This window comes from Lampris incognitus, chromosome 2, assembly GCF_029633865.1.
Source record: "Lampris incognitus isolate fLamInc1 chromosome 2, fLamInc1.hap2, whole genome shotgun sequence".
NCBI lineage: Eukaryota > Metazoa > Chordata > Actinopteri > Lampriformes > Lampridae > Lampris > Lampris incognitus.
The window spans coordinates 3,858,456-3,880,036 of record NC_079212.1 but is presented as its reverse complement, the minus strand read 5'-3'; the positions used below and the strand labels follow the sequence as shown (position 1 = coordinate 3,880,036).

The following is a 21,581-nucleotide window of genomic DNA, read 5'->3' as shown; positions in this document are numbered from 1 at the left end:
CCCTGTCCCCTCCTGACCAGAGCTTCATGCTGTACCCCTCTGACTCTGCCTTTTTAAAACTGAGCAACTTGGAAACTCAGCCCTCTTTTTCTAGACATGTTCAAGTGCTCTCTGATTTATTTATTTTTTTGGTCAAAAGGAGGTTAAATGTATGGTTTAGGTCTATAGGTGAGTTAACACTTTGTGGCAGAGTGATGTGTGGACCAGCTGCCTTAAGTTTGCTTAATCAACTTGGTGCAGATTAAAAAGCATCCGCACCCTAAATGAAGATTCACCAGAGACCAGGAGAGAGCAGAACTACACGGAGTCCGGGAAGGGACACAGAGGGGAAAAAATTAAATGGTTGGGGGAGGGGGGGGGGGGAGTACTTTTGTGAGATCTCAAGAAACTTGCGCGAGATCTCGGGCGACTTGTACGAGATCAAGAGAAACTTGTGCGAGCTCTCGAGTAAATCGCAAAAAGTTTACGTCAATTTACATCCAGGCCAGTTGGACACCATGGAAACAACAATGAAATGCACACACCTACGGAGCCTGAAGTTTGAACCAACTTTAGATCACATGTCTGTGTGATGAAAGCGGTCGCATGTCTCCGATTGGCTAACCCGAACCCCACCCAAACCCTAAACTTAACCAATCTAAGGGCAGAGTTCCTGCGGCGCTGTTGGAAAACAAAATCTCTCGCTGCCCGGCGGGGACATGGAGGAAAAACGTTGCTCGAGATTTTACAGAAGTTTCTTGAGATCTCACAAAAGTACCGCTTTTTTTTGTTTTTCAACCTTCAAATGTTTTTTTCCTCCCCTTCCATGTCCCTTCCTGGGCTCAGTCTCTGTGTGTTGTCTTTCTCGTTTCGTTTTAACTCTGGTGTTGTTAATGTCGTTGTGTTTTTTAATAAGCCGGCAACTGAGCCACCAACAACTACCTTTGTCCATGTCTTTTTCTTTTTTTTATCCCCCCCCCTCTTTTCTCACCAACTGTATCTGGCCAAATACCCCACTCTTCCGAGCCGTCCCGGTCTCTGCTCCACCCCCTCTGCTGATCCGGGGAGGGCTGCAGACTACCACATGCCTCCTCCCATACATGTGGAGTCACCAGCCGCTTCTTTTCACCTGACAGTGAGGAGTTTCACCAGGGGGACGTAGCGCGTGGGAGGATCACGCTATTCCCCCCGGTTCCCCCTCCCCTGGACAGGTGCCCCGACCGACCAGAGGAGGTGCTAGTGCAGCGCCCAGGCCACATACCCACATCCGGCTTCCCACCCACAGACACGGCCAACTGTGTCCGTAGGGACGCCCAACCAAGCCGGAAGCAGCACTGGGATTCGAACTGGGACCGCCGTGTTGGTAGGCAATGGACTAGACCGCCATGCTACCCGGACGCTCCCTCATCTTTGTCCATGTCTTAGTGCCAGACGACCCTGGCTGTGGCAATACTTTGCCATTTACTTTAAGGAAAAAACCCCACTTTTTTCAGTTTGATCTCTAACAATATGTTGTTGGGATGACCGTAATACTCAACAGTCTTATGTGTATCTCTGAAACACAAAACCGTGACAGTGACTTCACCGGTAGACAGTCTGTGAATGTGAACCCTCCTGGTTTGCCGACAGGCTATACTGTGTAAGAAAATGTAAATATCAACACTACATTACACAACTGTATGTAGCTCTGTTTCATGAAAATTAAAATGTTCTTACACAATACCACCCACAGGCAAACCAAGAGACATTTTTCCACCAATGACGGCCCTGTGATGGCCCGGTGGCCTGTCCAGGGTGTCTCCCCGCCTGCCGCCCAGTGACTGCTGGGATAGGCTCCAGCATCCCTGCGACCCTGACGGCAGGATAAGCGGTTTGGATAATGGATGGCTGGATGGATGGATGACAGCACCAGCGGACATGGTTTCACCAGTGTTTCAGACACACAGACGACTGCTGAGTACTAAGGCTTGTAATGTGGCGTTATCCCTACAACATGTGCATAAAGTTGAAATTTGTGACTCCTACTTTTAATATGAGCTGATCCATTGTTGCTCCGCAGTTTTGTAAGAAAATGCTGCATGCTCTTGTTCTCAGCAGTCTGAAAGCAAGTCATAAACATTGCCGTTTACGAGTGTAAGCCCTTGTAATTGCCACAGCATTACACAGTTCCAGAGACTACTCGGGGTAAAAAGAAGAAAAATCTCGCCTGAATTGAAAACAGTCCTTGGTGCAACTGGCAGTTTACCAATAAATGATTTCTTCCCTTTTAATCCATAATAATAGAGGTCCCGGAGCAGAGCCCCGCAAGTGAACAAGAAACATATCTAGGAAATAACAGTGGTCAATAGCGCTGCATTTCTCCCAGACATCCTGAGTCCCGCAACCTCGGCGCCGGCATAGCAAACATCAGGCAGGCTCTGTTTGATCTTGAGAGGGATATAAGCCTAAACCCCTTCTTATGTGAGATGTCCTTCTTTAAAAAGATTCTAATCTCAACAGAAATGTCTGGCAAAATAGAGGTCATCGTGCCGGAGCACCTGGCAGACAATAACAGCTGCTTGTGGACCTGAGAGGAATTCTGGGGAGGATTTGCTCCTCAGCGGCTCGTCTATGGGTGCCGTGGGGATGCGGCGGGCTGAAAGAGCGTTGACACAAACAAGGCAGAGAGACACTTCCTGGGTGTCTCTCTCCTCTGCCCCTGCGGCGCTGGGGCGACAATTTAGAGTACACTTATCATTTGGCATTCCTACATCGCAAATCACACAAATCTAATCCATTATTTCCACAAAAACCACACCGATTTCGGGCACGACCCCCTCGTAGGTTTCTTTGAACACCGCCCTGTTTTCTCTCTGCAGCGCGTTCTCGTGTTTGCTAAGTGAATTGTCAAGCGTCGCCAGGTATTCTTCTTAATCTTCTTTTGACAATTGAAGGGCTGATAGCGGATCCCCACGCAGGCTGCTCCGCGCCGCAGTCCGTGACGCCAGTCCCACTCCTTCCCACCCGCCCCGCCCCTCGCATTCTGATCAGATTGGTTCATCTAATTTTCCAGTAAATGCTTGAAATGTATTCCTGCACACCTTCTCCTCATAAATGTACACAGGGGAATCAGGCGGAGGAGACAGAAATGAATAGTTCTGCATTAGCTTCACTCCAGCCCCTCCGATACCCCTCATCACCACCCCCCCTTATAGATTACAGATTGCACGAGCCAAGTTGTAGCCTCGGTTTCTTATTTCTCTGCCTAAAGGAAAATGAAATAGGCCCCTCTCCACGAATGAAACTAATATAATTCTTACAGATTTGAAGAAAAAGAAGGTGCAAATAATTGTTAACCTGCAAGGGGTAGTGACGGGGGCAGGTCTGATACCTCACCAGCATTCATATCCAACCCGCCACAGTTTAGGACACCTGTCTTTTTACACAATTAAACACCAAAAAATGAGAAACATTTTCATTACAAATGCCACAGATAAGACCTGTTTTACTGAAGTGTTCGGGTTATTGAGTCTTAAGGCGGGAAATTTTTAATAAACGTATATGGGATGCAATCAGCTTTGTATTTTGTCCCTGTCATCAACAGTCCTGACCTACCACAATATTAACGTTCCTTAAATGTAAGGAATGGAAGAACAACAAGTTTGCATTACGGATGCTGAACCAGTGCCAGAAATATGCACAGAATTGATGAGGTGTCACTTTCACTAAGAATCACGCAATCATGCCGACAAGAGACTCTCTGATCCCTCCCTGCCCGCCTGCCCGCCCGCCCGCCCGCCCGCCCGCCTGCCTGCCTGCCTGCCTGCCCGCCCGCCTGCCTGCCTGCCCGCCTGCCTGCCTGCCTGCCTGCCTGCCTGCCTGCCCGCCTGCTTGCCACCAGTGAGGCGCAGACACCCTGGTTTGCATGGCATGCATAAAAGAGAAACGTCCTTGATTTGGGGAAAGGCTGCTTTGCTCTTCTCAACCCTCGATTCCACTATTGGAATGCGAGCCTCAACAGCGCCACAATGTTCTTTTGCTCGTTTATCATCAAAAACCCTGCAACAAACGCACACCCGCATGTACACACACACACACACACACACACACACACACACACACACACACACACACACACACACACACACACACACACACACACACACCCCAGCGCTGGGTATCCATACGAGACTCTCCAGCCCTGCAACATGAGCAACATAGTGCAGAGCGTTTTCCAGTATGGGTCTGTTGTGACGACATCGGGGTAATAAATGACAAGACATGCCAACAGCTGTGGCCAGCAGCATTTATCCCCAGCAAGTGCTCAGGATTACATTTTGAGATCAATTTCAGAAACGTGTTAATTAATTCTGACTGCTCGCAGCACAATGCAGGTCACACAGTGCAAACAAGCTACAACACCAGCCAATTAAAACACACATGAAGGTTTCACCTCGTCCTCTTTTTCCCCCCATAACCAGGCTGGGACTCATAACTAGGCTGGGGCTCATAACCAGGCTGGGGCTCATAATCAGGCTGGGGCTCATGAGCAAACAGGAGGCAGAAGGAGACATTAGATGTGTGGGCATTCCTGACTGTCTTATTATTAATCAGTGTTGTCATGTGGCCCCATGTATTCCTATACAACAGATAATTTACCCTGCTTCAGTCATTTCAGAGCCAGAAGAGGGAACTGTTGTGAAACTAGATGCCCTTACTTCATCTCATGACACCATTTACTTCATCTTACTTCATCTCATGACACCATTTACTTCATCTTACTTCATCTCATGACACCATTGACACTGTATGTTCACCATTGGATTGTTGCTTGTCACACAGCATTTTACATATTTGCTGTGAAATGGACTTGTTCCAACCTTGATGCATTTTTTTTAAATTATTACCAATAATAAATAAATAAAAAGGTCGGTAGGTAAACCCTTTTAGTACTGAGGACCCGAGGGAATTAACACCCAGGGTAACAGTTATGACACGTGAGGCAAAATTCTTCCTATAAAATGTGAGCATGCAACGTGTTAACTGCACATATGAGATTGTCATGTCTACATTTTGCAGGGGAAGACAGTGCAGTTCTCTGGCCTGTCCCCCAGTGCCAGAGGGACAGGACACGTGTGAGACAAAGTTAAAAAGGCTGTTAAAATTTAACAAGCTGGAGGCTACTTGCAAAAATCAAATCATCAGCTGAAAACTGGTGCACATGCAGATGCATATGGTGCAGTGATTAAAGTTGAAATCTCGACATCGCCATGTTCGAGTCTATGTCCATGTCTATGTGATGATAGTTGAAAAGCGCAGCTTTGTTTCTAATTCATTAATAATGTGTTCATGTGTTTTGGTACTTTGATGCCAGTCATCACTGTATTGATTTTTTGTCCAATTACCCCACTCTTCTGAGCCGTCCCGGTCGCTGCTCCACCCCGTGCCAATCCGGGGAGGGCTGCAGACTACCACATGCCTCCTCCGACACATGTGGAGTCACCAGCCGCTTCTTTTCACCTGACAGTGAGGAGTTTCACCAGGGGGATGTAGCGCGTGGGAGGATCACGCTATTCCCCCCAGTTCCCCTCCCCCCTGAACAGGCGCCCCGACCGACCAGAGGAGGCGCTAGTGCAGTGACCAGGACACATACCCACATCCGGCTTCCCACCCGCCAACACGGCCAATTGTGTCTGCAGGGACGCCTGACCAAGCCAGTGATCACACGGGGATTCGAACCGGCGATCCCCGTGTTGGTAGGCAACGGATAGACCAGGACACTACCCGGATGCCCCCCCACTGTATTGATTTTAAGCTCCATCTGAATGTTATGAAAATGAAAATAAATAAAATGGAAAGAAGAAAAGAGAATATCTCCTTTTGTTTTACATTTTCCAAAGCTGGACTGAAATGTTCTCCCCGTGTCTGTGGTGGGTTTCCCCCAGGCGCTCCGGTTTCCCCCACCATCAAAAAGACATGCATGTTAGGGTCAGTACTCCTGTCTGTGCCCCTGAGCGAGGTAATAGGAAGAAATAACTGCAGGTGGTCCCCGGGCGCTGCACGGCAGCTGCCCACTGCTGCTAGCTCCACAGCTAGGACGGGTTAAATGCAGAGCAGAATTTCCCCACGGGGATCAATAAAGTCTTTCAAAATCTCAAAATCCAAAAGAAGAAAAAAATCAAAAACTGAAATGGCTTTTCAGGAGTTCCCAGTTTCCTTTGACAGATTAGGAATCAAAAGGCAGGATTAAATTGTAAGGTTGCAAACTCATATGACTTGGTGGGCATGCTCCTCTGGATTCAGCGGGCAGCAGGCTGCACAGAGCGAAACAAATGTTCTGTTTCGCCCTCCTGACAATCGCCACATAGGCAGAGGTCACCTGACAAACCCATTCACCATGTGTGCTACAAATGAAACAAACATCACAGAGACACTTTCTACATCCTATTAAATGATACAGGCGCCACACTGAAAAGGCACGGCTAAATTTAAGTTGCGTGGTCTGTATGTCAAGGACAGCCAAAGCACACAGGGTTGATTCCTCCTCACAACAGCATGCAAACCAAAACTTTTTTTTGCACTTTCATTTCTGAGGCGTCAAACTACACCAGTTTCGTTGCCTTCCCCTATTGTGATGCAAATGTGAGAAACCTGGAGGCCTCCATGCAACCTGTGTTTAGGTTTACATCACAAGCCCGTCATAAGGCCAGCTGAACACCGAATACAAGCCCGTCATAAGGCCAGCTGAACACAGCGGCAGTGAAGCCTCGCAAATAAGGAATCAATACATGATTACCAGTCACTTTTGATCCGGGCCAAGCATGGCGTCCTCTACAGGGGAGACCGGCAGTGTCACAAGTAAACATAAGCAACCAGAAAGGACGCAGACACTTCACAGGTGGCTTATTTCATACGTGGGATAAAGACGGCAACCGTTTTATCTACTTTGTATTTTATTCTGCCAGAAAACAGGAAGAAACTGAATGTCGGGTTATCCATGCAAAGCCCAATGACTTTGAGGTGTCCGTGGTGAAGAAAAGACCTCCTCACCATTGTGCGTCAAACAAAGATTAGCCAGAGCCTTGAATCAAATAATGTTCTGTATCAAAGAGCAATTTAAAACGCTGCACAAGTTGTGAGCCGCTGCAAAATGTATTTGTGAGGCTGGACTATTAGGGGAGATAGGCACGTTCTACAACTAAAAGATGCAAACAAATGTCCTATATGTGTAACTGGATGGGACATCAACATTAACTTCACCCGCTTAACAAGAGAGAAAGGAAACCGTGTTAGAAATATGACATTCTGAATCCATTCATTTGCACATTCAGCACCACAATGTGCAGTTATCAGCAGGACGAGGTGGTGTGTCGTGATCTGTGTTGTTTCGTTGAGTCTGGAACAGTGCTGTAAAGATGCACAACTTGTGACTGCTGTATGGTACGATCCTTAAAAACAAAACAGAAATAGTACGTTCATATCGCTTCGCCAGTCTGTCTGCCTGCACACAGCTCGGGAGACGTGACGGGTGGCTGTTCTGCCGCGGTGATGGATGAAGGAGAAGTTGGGGGATGAGGAGAAAGTTGGGGGATGAGGAGAAGGGGCCTTACCTCATTAGTGTTCCACCGGTGTCTCTCCTTTGGCAGCGAGGAGCATTTCGGTAGACATTCAAGCAGCTTTTTGGGCAGGTATATTTTCAAATGTCCATGTTCATCTGCAAAAAGAGTAGGGGACAAAATATTTAGCACACACCCCCCATCTTATTGACTTGCCCGTCTCCCTCTTTATCAGTCTATCAGCCCATCTGCAGCAGCACCGACATGAATGTTAAACAGCTCCCCCCAACTCAACTTAAATGTAAATGACATTTTCATCATCGTATAAATTTTGTAACTTGCGAGATTAAATCATTTTACTGAGCAACACTTTCTCTCATGCGACTTCACTTTAAACGTGTCACCATCACATTTGAAAGACCGAATGTATTCATTATTTAAACAAAATACACAGCCTCGGGTAATTTTGTACAATATGAAGACTTAGCATGGCAGTCCATAGCCTGCATGATACGATTTAGCGTATTACTGAAGGAAATACTTCTCATATTATGTTACATTACACAGGCGGTTTTAAAAGTGTAAAATACATTATGGCCACGGCTTACAGATACCATCGCAACATGCGTCTATCCAAGGCCACTGCCTCATGCCTGTTCACATATGCAGATGGCAGTTCATCCAAGACTTTAGCGTGTGCAAATTATATTTGTTTGCAGAGGGGGAAAAAAACACACTGAATTTATAATATCATGGAAAAAACTAATATAGTCTTTGAGCTGATTATTTTTTCCCTGCTGGAGCATAAACACACGCTTGTTAGAAAAAGTGGGCTTTCGGTGTCCGTAGATTTTGCAATTTACATACAAAATGAGGATATTCACAGCGAGCAACTTATCATTAAAAGTGGGTCTGAGGGAGAGAAAGGTGGCGACTGCCAATCACGGTGACACGACACGGGGAACTTTCACAAGGGCAGAGAGGAACACGCCAACCTCAGACACTTCACAATTAAAAAGGCCCAAAATTGAATCTGAAAATTGCTGTAGTGAGTATTAAAAAACACACACACACACACACACACACACACACACAATTAAAGACGATAAGGTGAAAAGGTGCAGGATTCGTTGCGGAGCCGACACGCTCCTGTAACAACCGGCATAAGGTTTCTTTTCCAGAGCGTTTTCCTGCACGTCTATATCTACATTATGTCATGAAACAGCCAACGTTCAAGGCTGTGTGTCGCAGAGGCCGGCGTCCAGGCTGGTTTTGTTCCCCTGCTCACTTGCATTGTTCCCCAGAAGCCAATATATCTACACACATCTGATTCATATGCAAATTACGACAATAAAGATCTTGACAAAGGGGGTGATTAAATAGGTATAAGATGGAGTTCCTAAAGAACTTAAAACAGGTTATCTCCGCCTTATTCGAGCGAGCCTATTAGCGAGACTGAGGATCTGTCAATAAACCGACGGTACGTAACAAATTATTGCAGCGATGTAGCTCGGTTGGAAAATAAAGAACCCTGCGGGCAGGTTTGAAAAAATAAATAAAGGAAAACTCGAGGCAAGTAGCTTTCATTGATATTTAAGTTCGAATTTTAGGGCAGGCCATAAAAAATGGCTAGGAGAATAACCAGGCATAGAAAAAGCTTAAAACCACTGTTGACTATAGGGACAGTGTGCAAGTCGATGTTTAAAAGGGAAAATAACCTGCCAGAGAAATACATCTTCATCTGCATGAAGGCCTCCAGGATTAACCCAGACATGCGGCGGGTAGCGACGCTATAACGGGAGCTGTGAGGCGCTCGCTGTACACCGCAGCAGTCAGGTAGCGTTGTACCACCACCATATGGAAAAGGAAATGGAAATGAACACTGCTGGTCCTCAGAGAGGGGCCAGGCTGGCAGCCTCCGACTGGAATGCGTAAGGTGGAACATCAGGGGCTGAAACTGCAGAGCGACGCTCGCAGTATCGCTCCCGCAGGAGCGCAGGAATGGGTTTGTAGATCTGCAGCGCTCGCTGTTTCCATCTGTACCCGTAATTCCTTGTGTGTAAATTTCTTTTTGTGAGCTGTTCAGGTATCTGTAATCGCTCGCTTCGCCCGATTAACAATCACACGCGGCACCTGCTGCCAGGTACCACCAAAGCGGTGGTCCCTGTCACAGCCGTAAAAGTCGATGCAGATGAGGTGCTGGGCGAAGGCAGGCGAGCAGCAGACGGGAGCGCACAAATGAATATGAGGGAAGTCTGAGTTTACATGTGGTTGTATCGTTCTATGCTGACTTTAAAGAGCCCATATCACACTTTTGGGGTTTTTCTCCTTCCTCTACTATGTTTTATATATATATATATATTTAGCTGGCAGGTGCATGTAAAAAGTCTGCAGACTTACAAAGCCCAGAGTCCAAACCAAAGGGAGTCATTCTCTGACAGAAAACACTGCCTGAGAGGGGCGTCCAAATAGCGTGGTGGTCTATTCCGTTGCCTACCAACACGGGGATCACCGGTTCGAATCCCTGTGTTACCTCTGGCTGGGTCGGGCATCCCTACAGACACAATTGGCTGTGTCTGTGGGTGGGAAGCCGGTTGTGGGTATGTGTCCTAGCGCCTCCTCTGGTCGGTTGGGGTGCCTGTTCGGGGGGGGGGGGGGATAGCGTGATCCTCCCATGCGCTACACCCTCCTGGTGAAACTCCTCACTGTCGGGGGGGGGGGATAGCGTGATCCTCCCATGCGCTACACCCTCCTGGTGAAACTCCTCACTGTCGGGGGGGGGGGGATAGCGTGACCCTCCCATGCACTACACCCTCCTGGTGAAACTCCTCACTGTCAGATGAAAAGAAGCGGTTGGTGAGTCCACATGTATCGGATGAGGCATGGGGTAGTCTGCAGCCCTCCCTGGATCAGCAGAGGGGGTGGAGCAGAGACCGGGACGCTCGGAAAATATGGTAATCAGCAAGTACAATTGGGGAGAAACGGTGGGGGAAAAAAGCCAAAAAAAGAAAAAGAAAACACTGCCTGAAACACCTCGTTTGTAGTCCAGTGTTTTCTTCTGTTACTTATCAACGTCACTATGCAACACGTTTTAACAATGACCGCCTAGCGGCTTCTCTGGCCCGCCGTCAAACAAAGTTAGGCATAGCGGAGGCAGGAGGACTCAAACACCAGTGGCGGCTGTTGCTAAAAATTCTTGGGGGGGGGGGCGCAATTTAGCTTGGTGCAGCACACCTGGCAGCTGCTTTAATGTCCACACAGTCACAGAGTTATTAAGAAGGGACAATGTAGCCTATAGATTTTACCAGGGCGGATGACTGACAGTTGAGATGAGGCGTGGTGGTGGGTGCGAACATGATTGACAGCCACGAGAATTGTCCAATCACATTAGATCAGAAAACATTAAAACAATACCAATTCGCTGCCAATAAAAGTGGGAGTGTCTGGGGACACAGAACTGCGCCCCCTGGAAAACCTGCAGAAACCAATCAGACAGCAGCCTCAGGTCACCTGCTCACCACAAGTTCGAGGGCTTACATAAGGTATGGTTTGGCCGGCGCCCCTCACCCAGGAAGTATATGTATTCAGACAGGAACCAACCAAATACCATTTGAACCAGTATTTAATGCTGCTGACAGGCGCTCAACGACTGACAACACTTTTATTTCATCATTATTTGCATTATACAACTAAGTTATATTTAACATGTTGAAGTAGATTTTTGATATTTGAAGGGGATGGCGCCCTGTGCTGGGGTGCCGCCATTGGTAGAGTGGAGGCCAGAAAGTTTGCCTCGTGCTTATTAGAGGTTGACATTTTTTTCGGGAATCCTGTGGGTCACGGGGATTCCTGTGGAATTCCCATGACCCGTGATGGGAGTCAGTTTCACTAGTCATCATGTGACTGGGATGGAACAGGGAAAAAAGTCAGCGGCAGTGGGCGGGACCGGAAATCACAATAATAGGCTAATTTTTATGTATAAACATGCAGTACGAGGCATCCGGGTAGCGTAGCGGTCTATTCCGTTGCCTACCAACACGGGGATCGCCAATTTGAATCCTAGTGTTACCTCCGGCTTGGTCGGGCATTCCAACAGACACATCTGGCCGTGTCTGCGGGTGGGAAGCCGGATGTGGGTATGTGTCCTAGTCGCTGCACTAGCATCTGCTCTGGTCAGTCGGGGCACCTATTCAAGGGGGAACTGGGGGGAATAGCGTGATCCTCCCAAGTGCTACGTCCCCCTGGTGAAACTCCTCACTGTCAGGTGAAAAGAAGCGGCTGGCGACTCCACATGTATCGGAGGAGGCATGTGGTAGTCTACAGCCCTACCCGGATCAGCAGAGGGGGTGGAGCAGAGACAGGGACGGCTCAGAAGAGTGAGGTAATTGGTACAACTGGGGAGAAAAAAAAGGGGGGGGGGTCCAAAAATATATATTTAAAAAAAAAAACATGCAATACTAATAAGAACAAACTGTTTTCTTTATTTTGAACTTAATGCTAATCGTTCTGTTGTGGTTTTTATTCTTTTTCCCACAGCGTGTGTGCAACTGCCACTGTAGGCTATGCTGCAAATTGTGGTCACATGGACAACCGGAGGGACGTTTAGTAGGACACGCTCGCAGCTGATGTATGGACACACAGAATATAATGTTACAGAGATGAGGACATGCCACAGCTAGCTAGGTATATAGTTAGCCTAGTTTTACTCATGACACTTTTATGATATGACCAGGGGTGTAGCACAAAATTCTGGGCCCTATACATAAGCAGTCTCTGTGGGCCCCTAACAGACTCTAACAGACCCTAGTTAGCCAGCTAGCTAGCTGCTACCTAGCTGTGGTAGTAGGAGTTAGCTTGCCACGTTTCTTTTACAAGCTCCTAGCTCACCTTTCTTTTGGAAGAAATTATTCAACAGTTGCTTTCCCTCATTTTGCCGTCTCTCCCTTTCCTTTTTTTCTTTTTTCTTTTTCTTTTCTGGAACCCAGATTTTGCTTTCTTTGGGAAAGACAACTCTGTGCTTGTGCTTGTATCAGCAGCAGTCACTCACGACAGGACTAGATGAGCTCCATTGAGACGCTTGTGAGGGGCTGACTAAACCATTTTGCACCTTTTGTAAGGGTTGAGATGGGCCTCAGAGAGCTTCCACTATTTTCTTTAAGTCCCTCAACCGATGTATTGAACCAATTTTAACTGAAGTTATGACACTAATTAGCTAGAAATAAAAATTTGCAAACCAAAACTAACTTTTAATTCCAGGTTTCCCAAGGCCCCCCCCCTTCTGGGCCCTGGTAGGTTCTTCCCCTTCCCCTTTTTTCCCCCACTACTACACTGCTGGATATGACTAATCCCTAGAACATAATTGCTACTTGGTAGTCCCCCGCCTTTCTCATTGAACACTGCCTTACTCCACCTACATGAGCAGCACAGGTGTCTGGACGGTTTCATGCTCGTTTATTCTCTCCTGTCTGCTCTGGCGGCTGGTTGCTGGTGGATTCGAGGCTAACAGGTAACATGTAAAATTAGTCAGTTCACTCCCTACCTCCAGTCACATAAATAGTTACTTTGCTTCTTTCGGTCATTTTTAGCACTAACAATTAGTATGTTTTAAGTTTTTTATACGTCTGATATATATATATATATATATATATATATATAGATATTGTAGCGGACACTAGGGGCTATGCCTCTCACCCAGCAGGACTGTGAGCTGGGGGCGTGGTTTACGTTCCCGGGCTCTCTGGTGCAGGGTTGTTCCTGTTGTAGCTTGGTTTTTGGAGCTGAGGAATAAAGTTCAAACTCGCCTTCGTCTCCTGTGTTTTTCCTCATCCTGCCACAATATAGATATATGGTAGGTCGAGTTCAATAGTATGTTTAATTGTTCAGCCCTAGTTGTCCGTTTTTTTTATATTATTATGAATTTGTAAAAAAAAACATGTATTTTTCACACGTACACCCAACTTGAGAGACAACACATTCAATTTTCTTGTATAAGCTCTTATCTTTATTATATTCAAACCTCAAGTAATATTTGAGCAGTAAACCTCTCCAGAACTTTTTTTTTTTCATTTTTTAACAAACTTTGACATTTGTCAGAAACAAATTACAAACATAAAATACTTCTCGACAAAGAAATCTCAAATTCCCCAGCATATCAGGGTCAGCAGGGTCCTAAATTAAGACCAGCCAAACGCCAAAGGCCAGTAAAATCTGCCCCTGGCAGATAAATACGTGAGGGTCACCCAGATGTCCTTGTGGCTTGGTTGGCTAAGGCACATACCATGTAACAGCAGAATCGCGGGCTCAAAAGAGGCCTGGGCCCTTTGACACATTGTTCCCCTTCTCTCTTCCCCTTTCCTGTCCGTCTCGCTGCAGAAATACCCCTGACACAGTCTAGGATCTTTGCCTGTTCTGAAACTTTGACCCAGCTGACCACCGCACAGTCTCTCTGACCGTGAGCCAATGAAATAAAAGCAAAAGAATGGCTGTGTATTAAACAGCCTCCTGTGTGATTTATGTTCTAAGGAGGCAAATAGTCTAGTTTGGGCTTGATTTGTACAACATCTGAAAACCACCAACTAACACCATGAATGTTTGAAACAAGCTGTAAAAATACATTCTGCTATATTCCTATAAAGTGGCCCATTTCTGTAATCCCCTGATGTTCTTCAGCATCGTTATACACGTGAATATAAACAACAGAAACCATTTCCCCATGGGAACAATAAAGTACAACTCAACAACCTAACTTGACCACAACTGAGGAGTAAATAAACCCATGGTTCAACTAAACCCACTGGTTTACAATCCACCGTGAACTAAACATAGACTGCTTTTGTGGTAGCCGTCATGCATCAGGCTGTTGCTGTGACTGATCATGAGGGAAAATGGGTTCATCTCCCAAAAAGATGGTTGATCCTGTTGGTACATGGACGATCAGTAGGCAAAGTGTGCAGGCATGTGTGCTGAAGCTGTGAAGGCCATGGTTGGTAAGCTGGTAGTGGAGGACCTATGGACCGAAAGAATGGCTGTTTTTGCGGTGATGCTCCTAGTGGAAAGGGTGGGTGTTGGCTGTGTGGAACTGGGGCAGTTGAAATGCCGGGGCCTGAGACTGTTCGTCCTTAATGAGCTGGGCAAGGAAGGGCCTCATTGACATCTTGTGTTTGTGCTGTGCAGCCTGCATCTTCAATACGAATTCATTATCCTTTTCTAGTACATCGGCAATCTTGTTGGTAAAAATATCCAATGTGGCTTCCATCTTGTTCTTCCTTTTTCTGTTTTTTGTGATCCCTGTGAAATGAATATCAATATTATTCATTTCTTAAAAAAAAGACGAAACTTTTAATACACCTCACAGGGCACAACATTTCTCAAGTAACTACTGTGTAAGAAGATAACAAATACTGCTTAATTCTGAACATAAAGCTTGTTTTGTACAACTACAGGACTGTAACCACACTACTTATCACACACTGCATCAGGCTTGCTATAACTCACTTGATTTACTTGAACAGCAGCTGGTAATAGATGAAACTACAGCATAACATAGCAGTACTTGTTGCAGAATAGGGACTGGCATTCCAGAGGAGGCTCAGGATGCTGCGCTTGGGGGTCCTGCTCGGTTGGGTACCAGTCACAACTGGTAGAATGACACATCTGCCAGCTGGTTGAAGTGAGTGAACACTCGGCTTGCCGTCGAGTGTGTTGTCCGGTAAAAACTGGGCTGCTGATACAGCCTGCCCCACTTTGTTATTCCCATCTTTCATTTCCTTGTATTCGGTTTTCAGATTTTTCATTTTTCTTTGGCGCTGCAATCACGACCTACGGAACCCCCTTTCTTCCATACCGCGAGATATCTCTTCATAAACTGTCTTGTCCCAGTAGGTTCTGGATGGCATGGTGGCCCAGTAGTTAGCGCTGTTGCCTCTCAGCAAGAGGGTCCTGAGTTGGAACCCCAGGCCGTCCCAGGTCCTTTCTGTGTGGAGTTTGCATGTTCTCTCTGTGTCTGTGTGGGTTTCCTCCGGGCACTCCGGTTTCCTCCCACCATCAAAAAGACATGCGTGTTAGGGTTAATACCCCTGTCTCTGCCCCTGACCAAGGCAATAGGAAGAAATGACTGGAGTTGGTCCCAGATTGCTGCACAGCGGCTGCCCACTGCTCCTAGCTACACAGCTAGGATGGGTTAAATGCAGAGATGACATTTCATTTGTATGTACAAAATGACGAATAAAGAATATTCTCTTCTATTCTATTCCTTCCAGATTTGCCTGTACAGAAGCCTCCCCCTCAAAGTGGCAGCAGAAAATGTATTTCAGTGTCTGTCCACGGACTGATGTTCTTGATGTTCCCCTCCATGTTGTTTTGCTAGTAGCAGCATGGATGCCGTTCAGCCGCTGTGATGCACTTCCGTCACTCTGGATTTGACGTCGCTGTACTGCGTTACGTTGCGAGTGACACAGTAATCCAATTTGGGCGGCCAACGCGTCCAGACTGAGACGCATCTGTAGAAATCCGATTGGAATCGCAGTTCAAACCACCGCTAAATGTGGTTTGGATCTGATTTGCAAAAATCAAATTTCATTTGTTTTGGGGTTTGTTTTTTTGTGTGGTGTTTTTTGTTTGCCATCCAGACTTTCTAAAATCAACATGGGTACAATCTGGATATGCCAAAACACGGATTTGGGCTGGCAGTTTGAGCAAGGCAGTTGTTTTTGTGACATTACATTTAAAAGCGGGTGTTTTTACATTGGTTCCGTGAACAGCAGGTGTACTGGATAGCAGCTTTCAAACCCTGATTATTTATGCAGTTAAATAGTGCCAATTTGTTTTTTTATATGAAATACCTGGCTATGCCATGATCACTGGGATGTCTGGGCATGACGACCCTTTATAAATGCACGTCAGTTACCTCCAATTGTCTGACGTCACTACTACTTTTCACTCTAACTTAGTGTGGCTATTAGCGCTGGTGTTTGTGAATTGAAATTTTTTGCAATGAGGCGTCTCCGTAGTATCCACGAGGAGCAATATATTATATTTGTTAGCATGCGAACCACTGTGCTAATTCAAAACCAACAGGGAAACTCCCCCTTCTGTGTTTACCAGCGACAGCATTGATCAGCTGACCAATCGTGTAACTTCAGTGACGTCGTTTGTCACCGCTAGCTGGAGCCGTCATTGGTCACCTGACCCAGCAGGCCAATCATGTCAAACTGATCGCTCAGTCAGTCAGTAACCCAATTCCAATGTCCACACTCACGGACTCACAGACTTTTAGGCATCCATCCATCCATCCATCCATCCATCCATCCATCATCTAAACCACTTGTCCTGCTCTCAGGGTCACGGGGGAAATTTTAATATGGCTGACCCACCTGAACGACATGTCTTTGGACTGTGGGAGGAAACCGGAGCACCCGGAGGAAGCCCACGCAGACACGGGGAGAACATGCAAACGCCACACAGAAGATGACCTGGGATGACCCCTAAGGTTGGACAACCCCCGGGGTTTGAACCCAGGACCTTCTTGGTGTGAAGTGACCGTGCTAACCACTGCACCACCGTGCTTTTAGACGTGTTCCCGCTAAATCCGTGAGGGCTTAGGGCTGTCCCACTTGTATGAGGGTCTTCTTACAGACAATTTGAACCCTTTATGCACACTCTCGGGTAAGTCCGCATTTCTGCAGACTTTGCCTGAGAGAATTACCCACAGTTCATACAAGTTGTGACGTTAAACACAGGCTTACCAGGGGAAGCCCGGAAGCGTTTAGAAAAAAAAAAAAAAACACGGTGAACAAACAAGCATGGAAGGACACATGGGTGGTCAGCCAAGCATATTGGGTGTGCTGATATGCCTAAATTTCCAAAGAAACACTACATTAATGATACATAAAAACATGAAATTAGAGAAATGAGAGCAAGTGCTATATTACACACCCAGTTCATTCATCAAACATTTCTTTTTAATTTCTGCTTAGTGACATTTTGACAAAAACAAGTAAGTTGATGTAAGGCAAGTGCCTAGAAGGCATTTAAATAAAGCAGTCAGTCCCTTAATTTAAGTGCCTTGGCCATGGAGAAAGTAAAAAAAACATAAACTACAAAGTCCAAAACCCACAATAGCCTGAAACATGTTTTGGCGTCGTCAAGGTAACGTGATATGTCACAAAGCGCTGTCCCATTCCTATTCACACCATTTCGAGCCTTTGCAGCATCTCACGCTCAAACACTCACTGGGTGAGGTCCACTAAGTCCAAGAGGGTTCAGGGCTTAGGCCTTGGGGGGGCATTGGGATTGGGCCAGTCACTCTAACTATGATCACTCAGTAAGGAACATTCACGTTTAAACGGCTGGCCCCGCTGGCCTGTCCCACCAAAAAACCCGTTCCGCCCCGCCTACATGACGTGCCGCGCCCGTGCTTTGTGTATTTCAGGTGCTAAGATGTTACTTGACATAGTAACTGTAATATTATTGCCGAAATTCAACCTGCCCCGGGAACTGTTGATTCGGTTCTACACTGCAATAATCCAGTCTGTCCTCTGCACATCCATCACTGTCTGGGTTGGTTCGCCACCAAACAGGACACGGACAGACTACAATGGACAGTTAAATCTGCAGAGAAAATCACTGGTGCCAACCTGCCCTCCATTCAGGACTTATACACCTCCAGACTCAGGAAACAGGCAGGCAACATCACTGCAGACCCATCACACCCTGGTCACAACCTGTTCCAACTCCTCTCCCCTGGCAGGCGCTACAGAGCACTGTACCCCAAAACAACCAGCTATAAAAACGGTTTCTTTCCACGGGCTGTCATTCAAGTAACGCTTAACACTGTCGATAAATCCAACCATGTTGTATATACTGTACTGTACATGTTGTATATACTGTACTGTACATTGTACATATACTGGTACGCTGTCATGTCCATCTACCTCAGGCATGTATGTAAGTAACCTGCTAACATGCAGTATTTCAGCATCTCTGATATAGTGTTCTCTGCACCATTGCACCTTATCACCTCTTATTTCACCTGTATAAGTCAATCCTTGTGTATATATCTGAAGATTGTTGTGTTGTAGTGTTATGTTAAGTACACTGAGAGCCACGAAACCAGAGTCACATTCATTGCATGTGCAAACCTATACATGGCCAATAAACATGATTGTGATTCTGAAATCCTACTAGAAACGTGTCACATTACTTTGTTACCACTAAAAGTAATGTTACGCGTTACCCACAACACTGTTCCTGAACCAGGCAACGTTCAAAACCTTGCCTTTCCTAAAGAAGAAAGCACCAGATAACACTGGATAGTTTCTTTTTCTGGGCCAACCACAGCCATGTGTCGACCTGTTTGTTCTCGCCACTCCACAGAGGGCTCTTCCTCAACAGCGGCCAGCATGAAGCTGGATTTCAGCTACACTTGGGCTAAAAGACCAGGCTGTTCCATCTGTAAAGGGCCATGGTGAGGACTCAGATTATATCACTGAAATAATTGTCTTGCATTGATAATGAGCCCAAATGGCTTGTGAATACAGTTTCAGTGCAGACAATGGGTATATACAGTGAAGTTAAGGTTATTTAGGAAGCTAACGGTGATTTGCATAAAACAACACCGCTGTGCACCGAGCAGTTAGATATATGCCTTCATTTCAACCATATCCACTCAAAACCGTGGTGTTATTTTCACAACCCCTGAGAATAAATGTCACCACTCCCCAAACACGATATTTTTTTCAAAATAATTTTTATCATACCAAAAGTAGTTGTGCTCACGCAAAGATACTCCAAGCCAAAAGCCTGTCAAACTACAGTCTTCTGGGTAAATTTATGTACATGTTCTCGAAAAACATTCTACTTGAGTTGTATTACAGGTGTACTCCAGCATACAAATAACCTGGCGCTGTGTAGGTAGATACTATCAGGTCATTTGGCGCCAGCAGAGTAACATTTTACTAGCTACGTAGTTTTGTTACTCCCTGACAACAGACGTTTTCCACTTCAGTCGGCATTTTAGTGCATCTCCCAAACGTACACCAATTAACAGAGGCATGCATAGAATTTTTTTTTTTTTTTTGGATTTCCCCCCCTTTTTTTCTCGCAGTCATTGCGCCTGTCGCCCAATGACTGCTGGGATAGGCTCCAGCATCCCACGACCCCAACTGGGATAACCGGCTTGGATAATGGATGGATGGATGTACTTGGCCAATTACCCCACTCTTCTGAGCCGTCCCGGTCACTGCTTCACCCCCTCTGCTGATCTGGGGAGGGCTGCAAACTACCACGTCTCCTCGTTAGTGTGGGAAGGGAGGTGGAGCGCCCCCTGGTGATGGGTGCAGCCCCCCCCCCCCAGAAGTGGCAGGTGGCTGTGTAACATCTTAGACCCAATAGTATGCCTAACTTTTCCCAACATACAAATACAACAAAAAAAAAATATTTTAAACAGTGGACGGGGCTGCGTGGAATGTACATTTTTAATAATAAAGTGAGTAAACACACCATTCTAGATCTGCTACACACACACCTTACAAACAACACAACTGCGTCATACTGTAGCGACCGGGGAGGCGGTCGCTCTGAATGTCGGTGGTTCTGTGCTGGGGGAGCGCAATGACTGATGGGCCTGTTAATGTTAGACTGAAAATTGTGTTTTAATGATGTGGTGTTCATGTTGTGGTTATTCTTGTGTTGTTGTTTTGGGGGTTAGACTCAGACTAATTAGGATACTGTTTACTGACTAACTGTTTGCAGGACTGTGACTGGGACTGATGTCGACACTTGGGACATGGGGGACGGGGAGGGGACGGGGACTCGTGACATTGTTGTCAGTTCTGGTCTGTTCTGGCCAGTGTGAATAAAAGAGCACTCCCGGGGTTGTGCAGTGTATGGGGCACAAGAATTGCGACTAAAAGAGGTCTATGCCTCTCGACTCATTCTTCCACGCTGGCTCACCACCATACTTTTAATTTTAGTTAGCAGCCCGCCTTCTTAAATCATCTTCTCGCACGCCTGTGTCTCCTCCCATACATGTGGAGTCGCCAGCCGCTTCTTTTCACCTGACAGCAAGGAGTTTCACCAGGGGGACATAGCACGTGGGAGGATCACGCTATTCCCCCCAGTCCTCCCCCCCGAACCGGTGCCCCAACCAACCAGAGGAGGCGCTAGTGCAGTGACCAGGACACATACCCACATCCGGCTTCCCAACCACAGACACGGCCAATTGTGTCTGTAGGGACGCCCGACCAAGGCTGGGGTAACACGGGGATTCGAACCAGCGATCCCCATGTTGGTAGGCAACGGAATAGACCACACCACCCGGACGCCCCAGAAAATGTTTTATATATGGCTTGTGATTGAAAGACTAAATCCAGGTCAAACTATAAGCAGGTAATAAGCGTAATATCTACTAGAGATGTCCTGTTTAATCTTTGTTGCAGCAGATGTTCGTGCAGTCCACTCTTATATTCCGGATCGTATTGGGCTCAAACATGTACAGATGGATTTGAGAAGTTGCTATTTCCAATAACAAACGAGACATTATTTTATTTAGTAGGTTTATAGTTTGATTATGGAACCTCCTACTCCGGTGTTGTATCAAACTCTGTTTCCCTATCGAGATCTGTCTCCCTGTCGAGATCTGTCTCCCCTTAGCCAGACGAAGTGTCCTCATGGAAACAAGTTAGCTATCAGTTATGATTAGGTTAAGATAAGCGTTAGGTTAAATTTAGGGTTAGGTTGAAGTTAGGTTAAGATTAGGGTTAGGTTGGAGTTAGGTTAAGATTAGGGTTAGGTTAAGTTTAGGGTTAGGCTGAGGTTAGGTTAAGATTAGGGTTAGGTTGAGGTTAGGTTAAGTTTAGGGTTAGACTGAAGTTAGGTTAAGTTTTGGGTTAGGTTGAAGTTATGTTAAGATTAGGGTTAGGCTGAAGTTAGGTTAAGATTAGGGTTAGGTTGAGGTTAGGTTAAGTTTAGGGTTAGGCTGAAGTTAGGTTAAGATTAGGGTTAGGTTGATGTTAGGTTAAGATTAGGGTTAGGCTGATGTTAGGTTAAGATTAGGGTTAGGTTGAGGTT

The 21,581-nt window shown here is 46.3% G+C and overlaps 1 protein-coding gene across 1 annotated transcript in view; it reads right to left on the bottom strand.

Moving 5' to 3' along the window:
* The window catches only part of camta1a (calmodulin binding transcription activator 1a), a 485,501-nt gene that overhangs the window by 442,124 nt on the left and 21,796 nt on the right, over nucleotides 1–21,581 (bottom strand). The window contains exon 3 of the mRNA XM_056275500.1: nucleotides 7,569–7,672. Within this exon, the coding sequence (XP_056131475.1) occupies nucleotides 7,569–7,672 (104 nt within the window). The remainder of the gene's footprint in view (nucleotides 1–7,568; nucleotides 7,673–21,581) is intronic.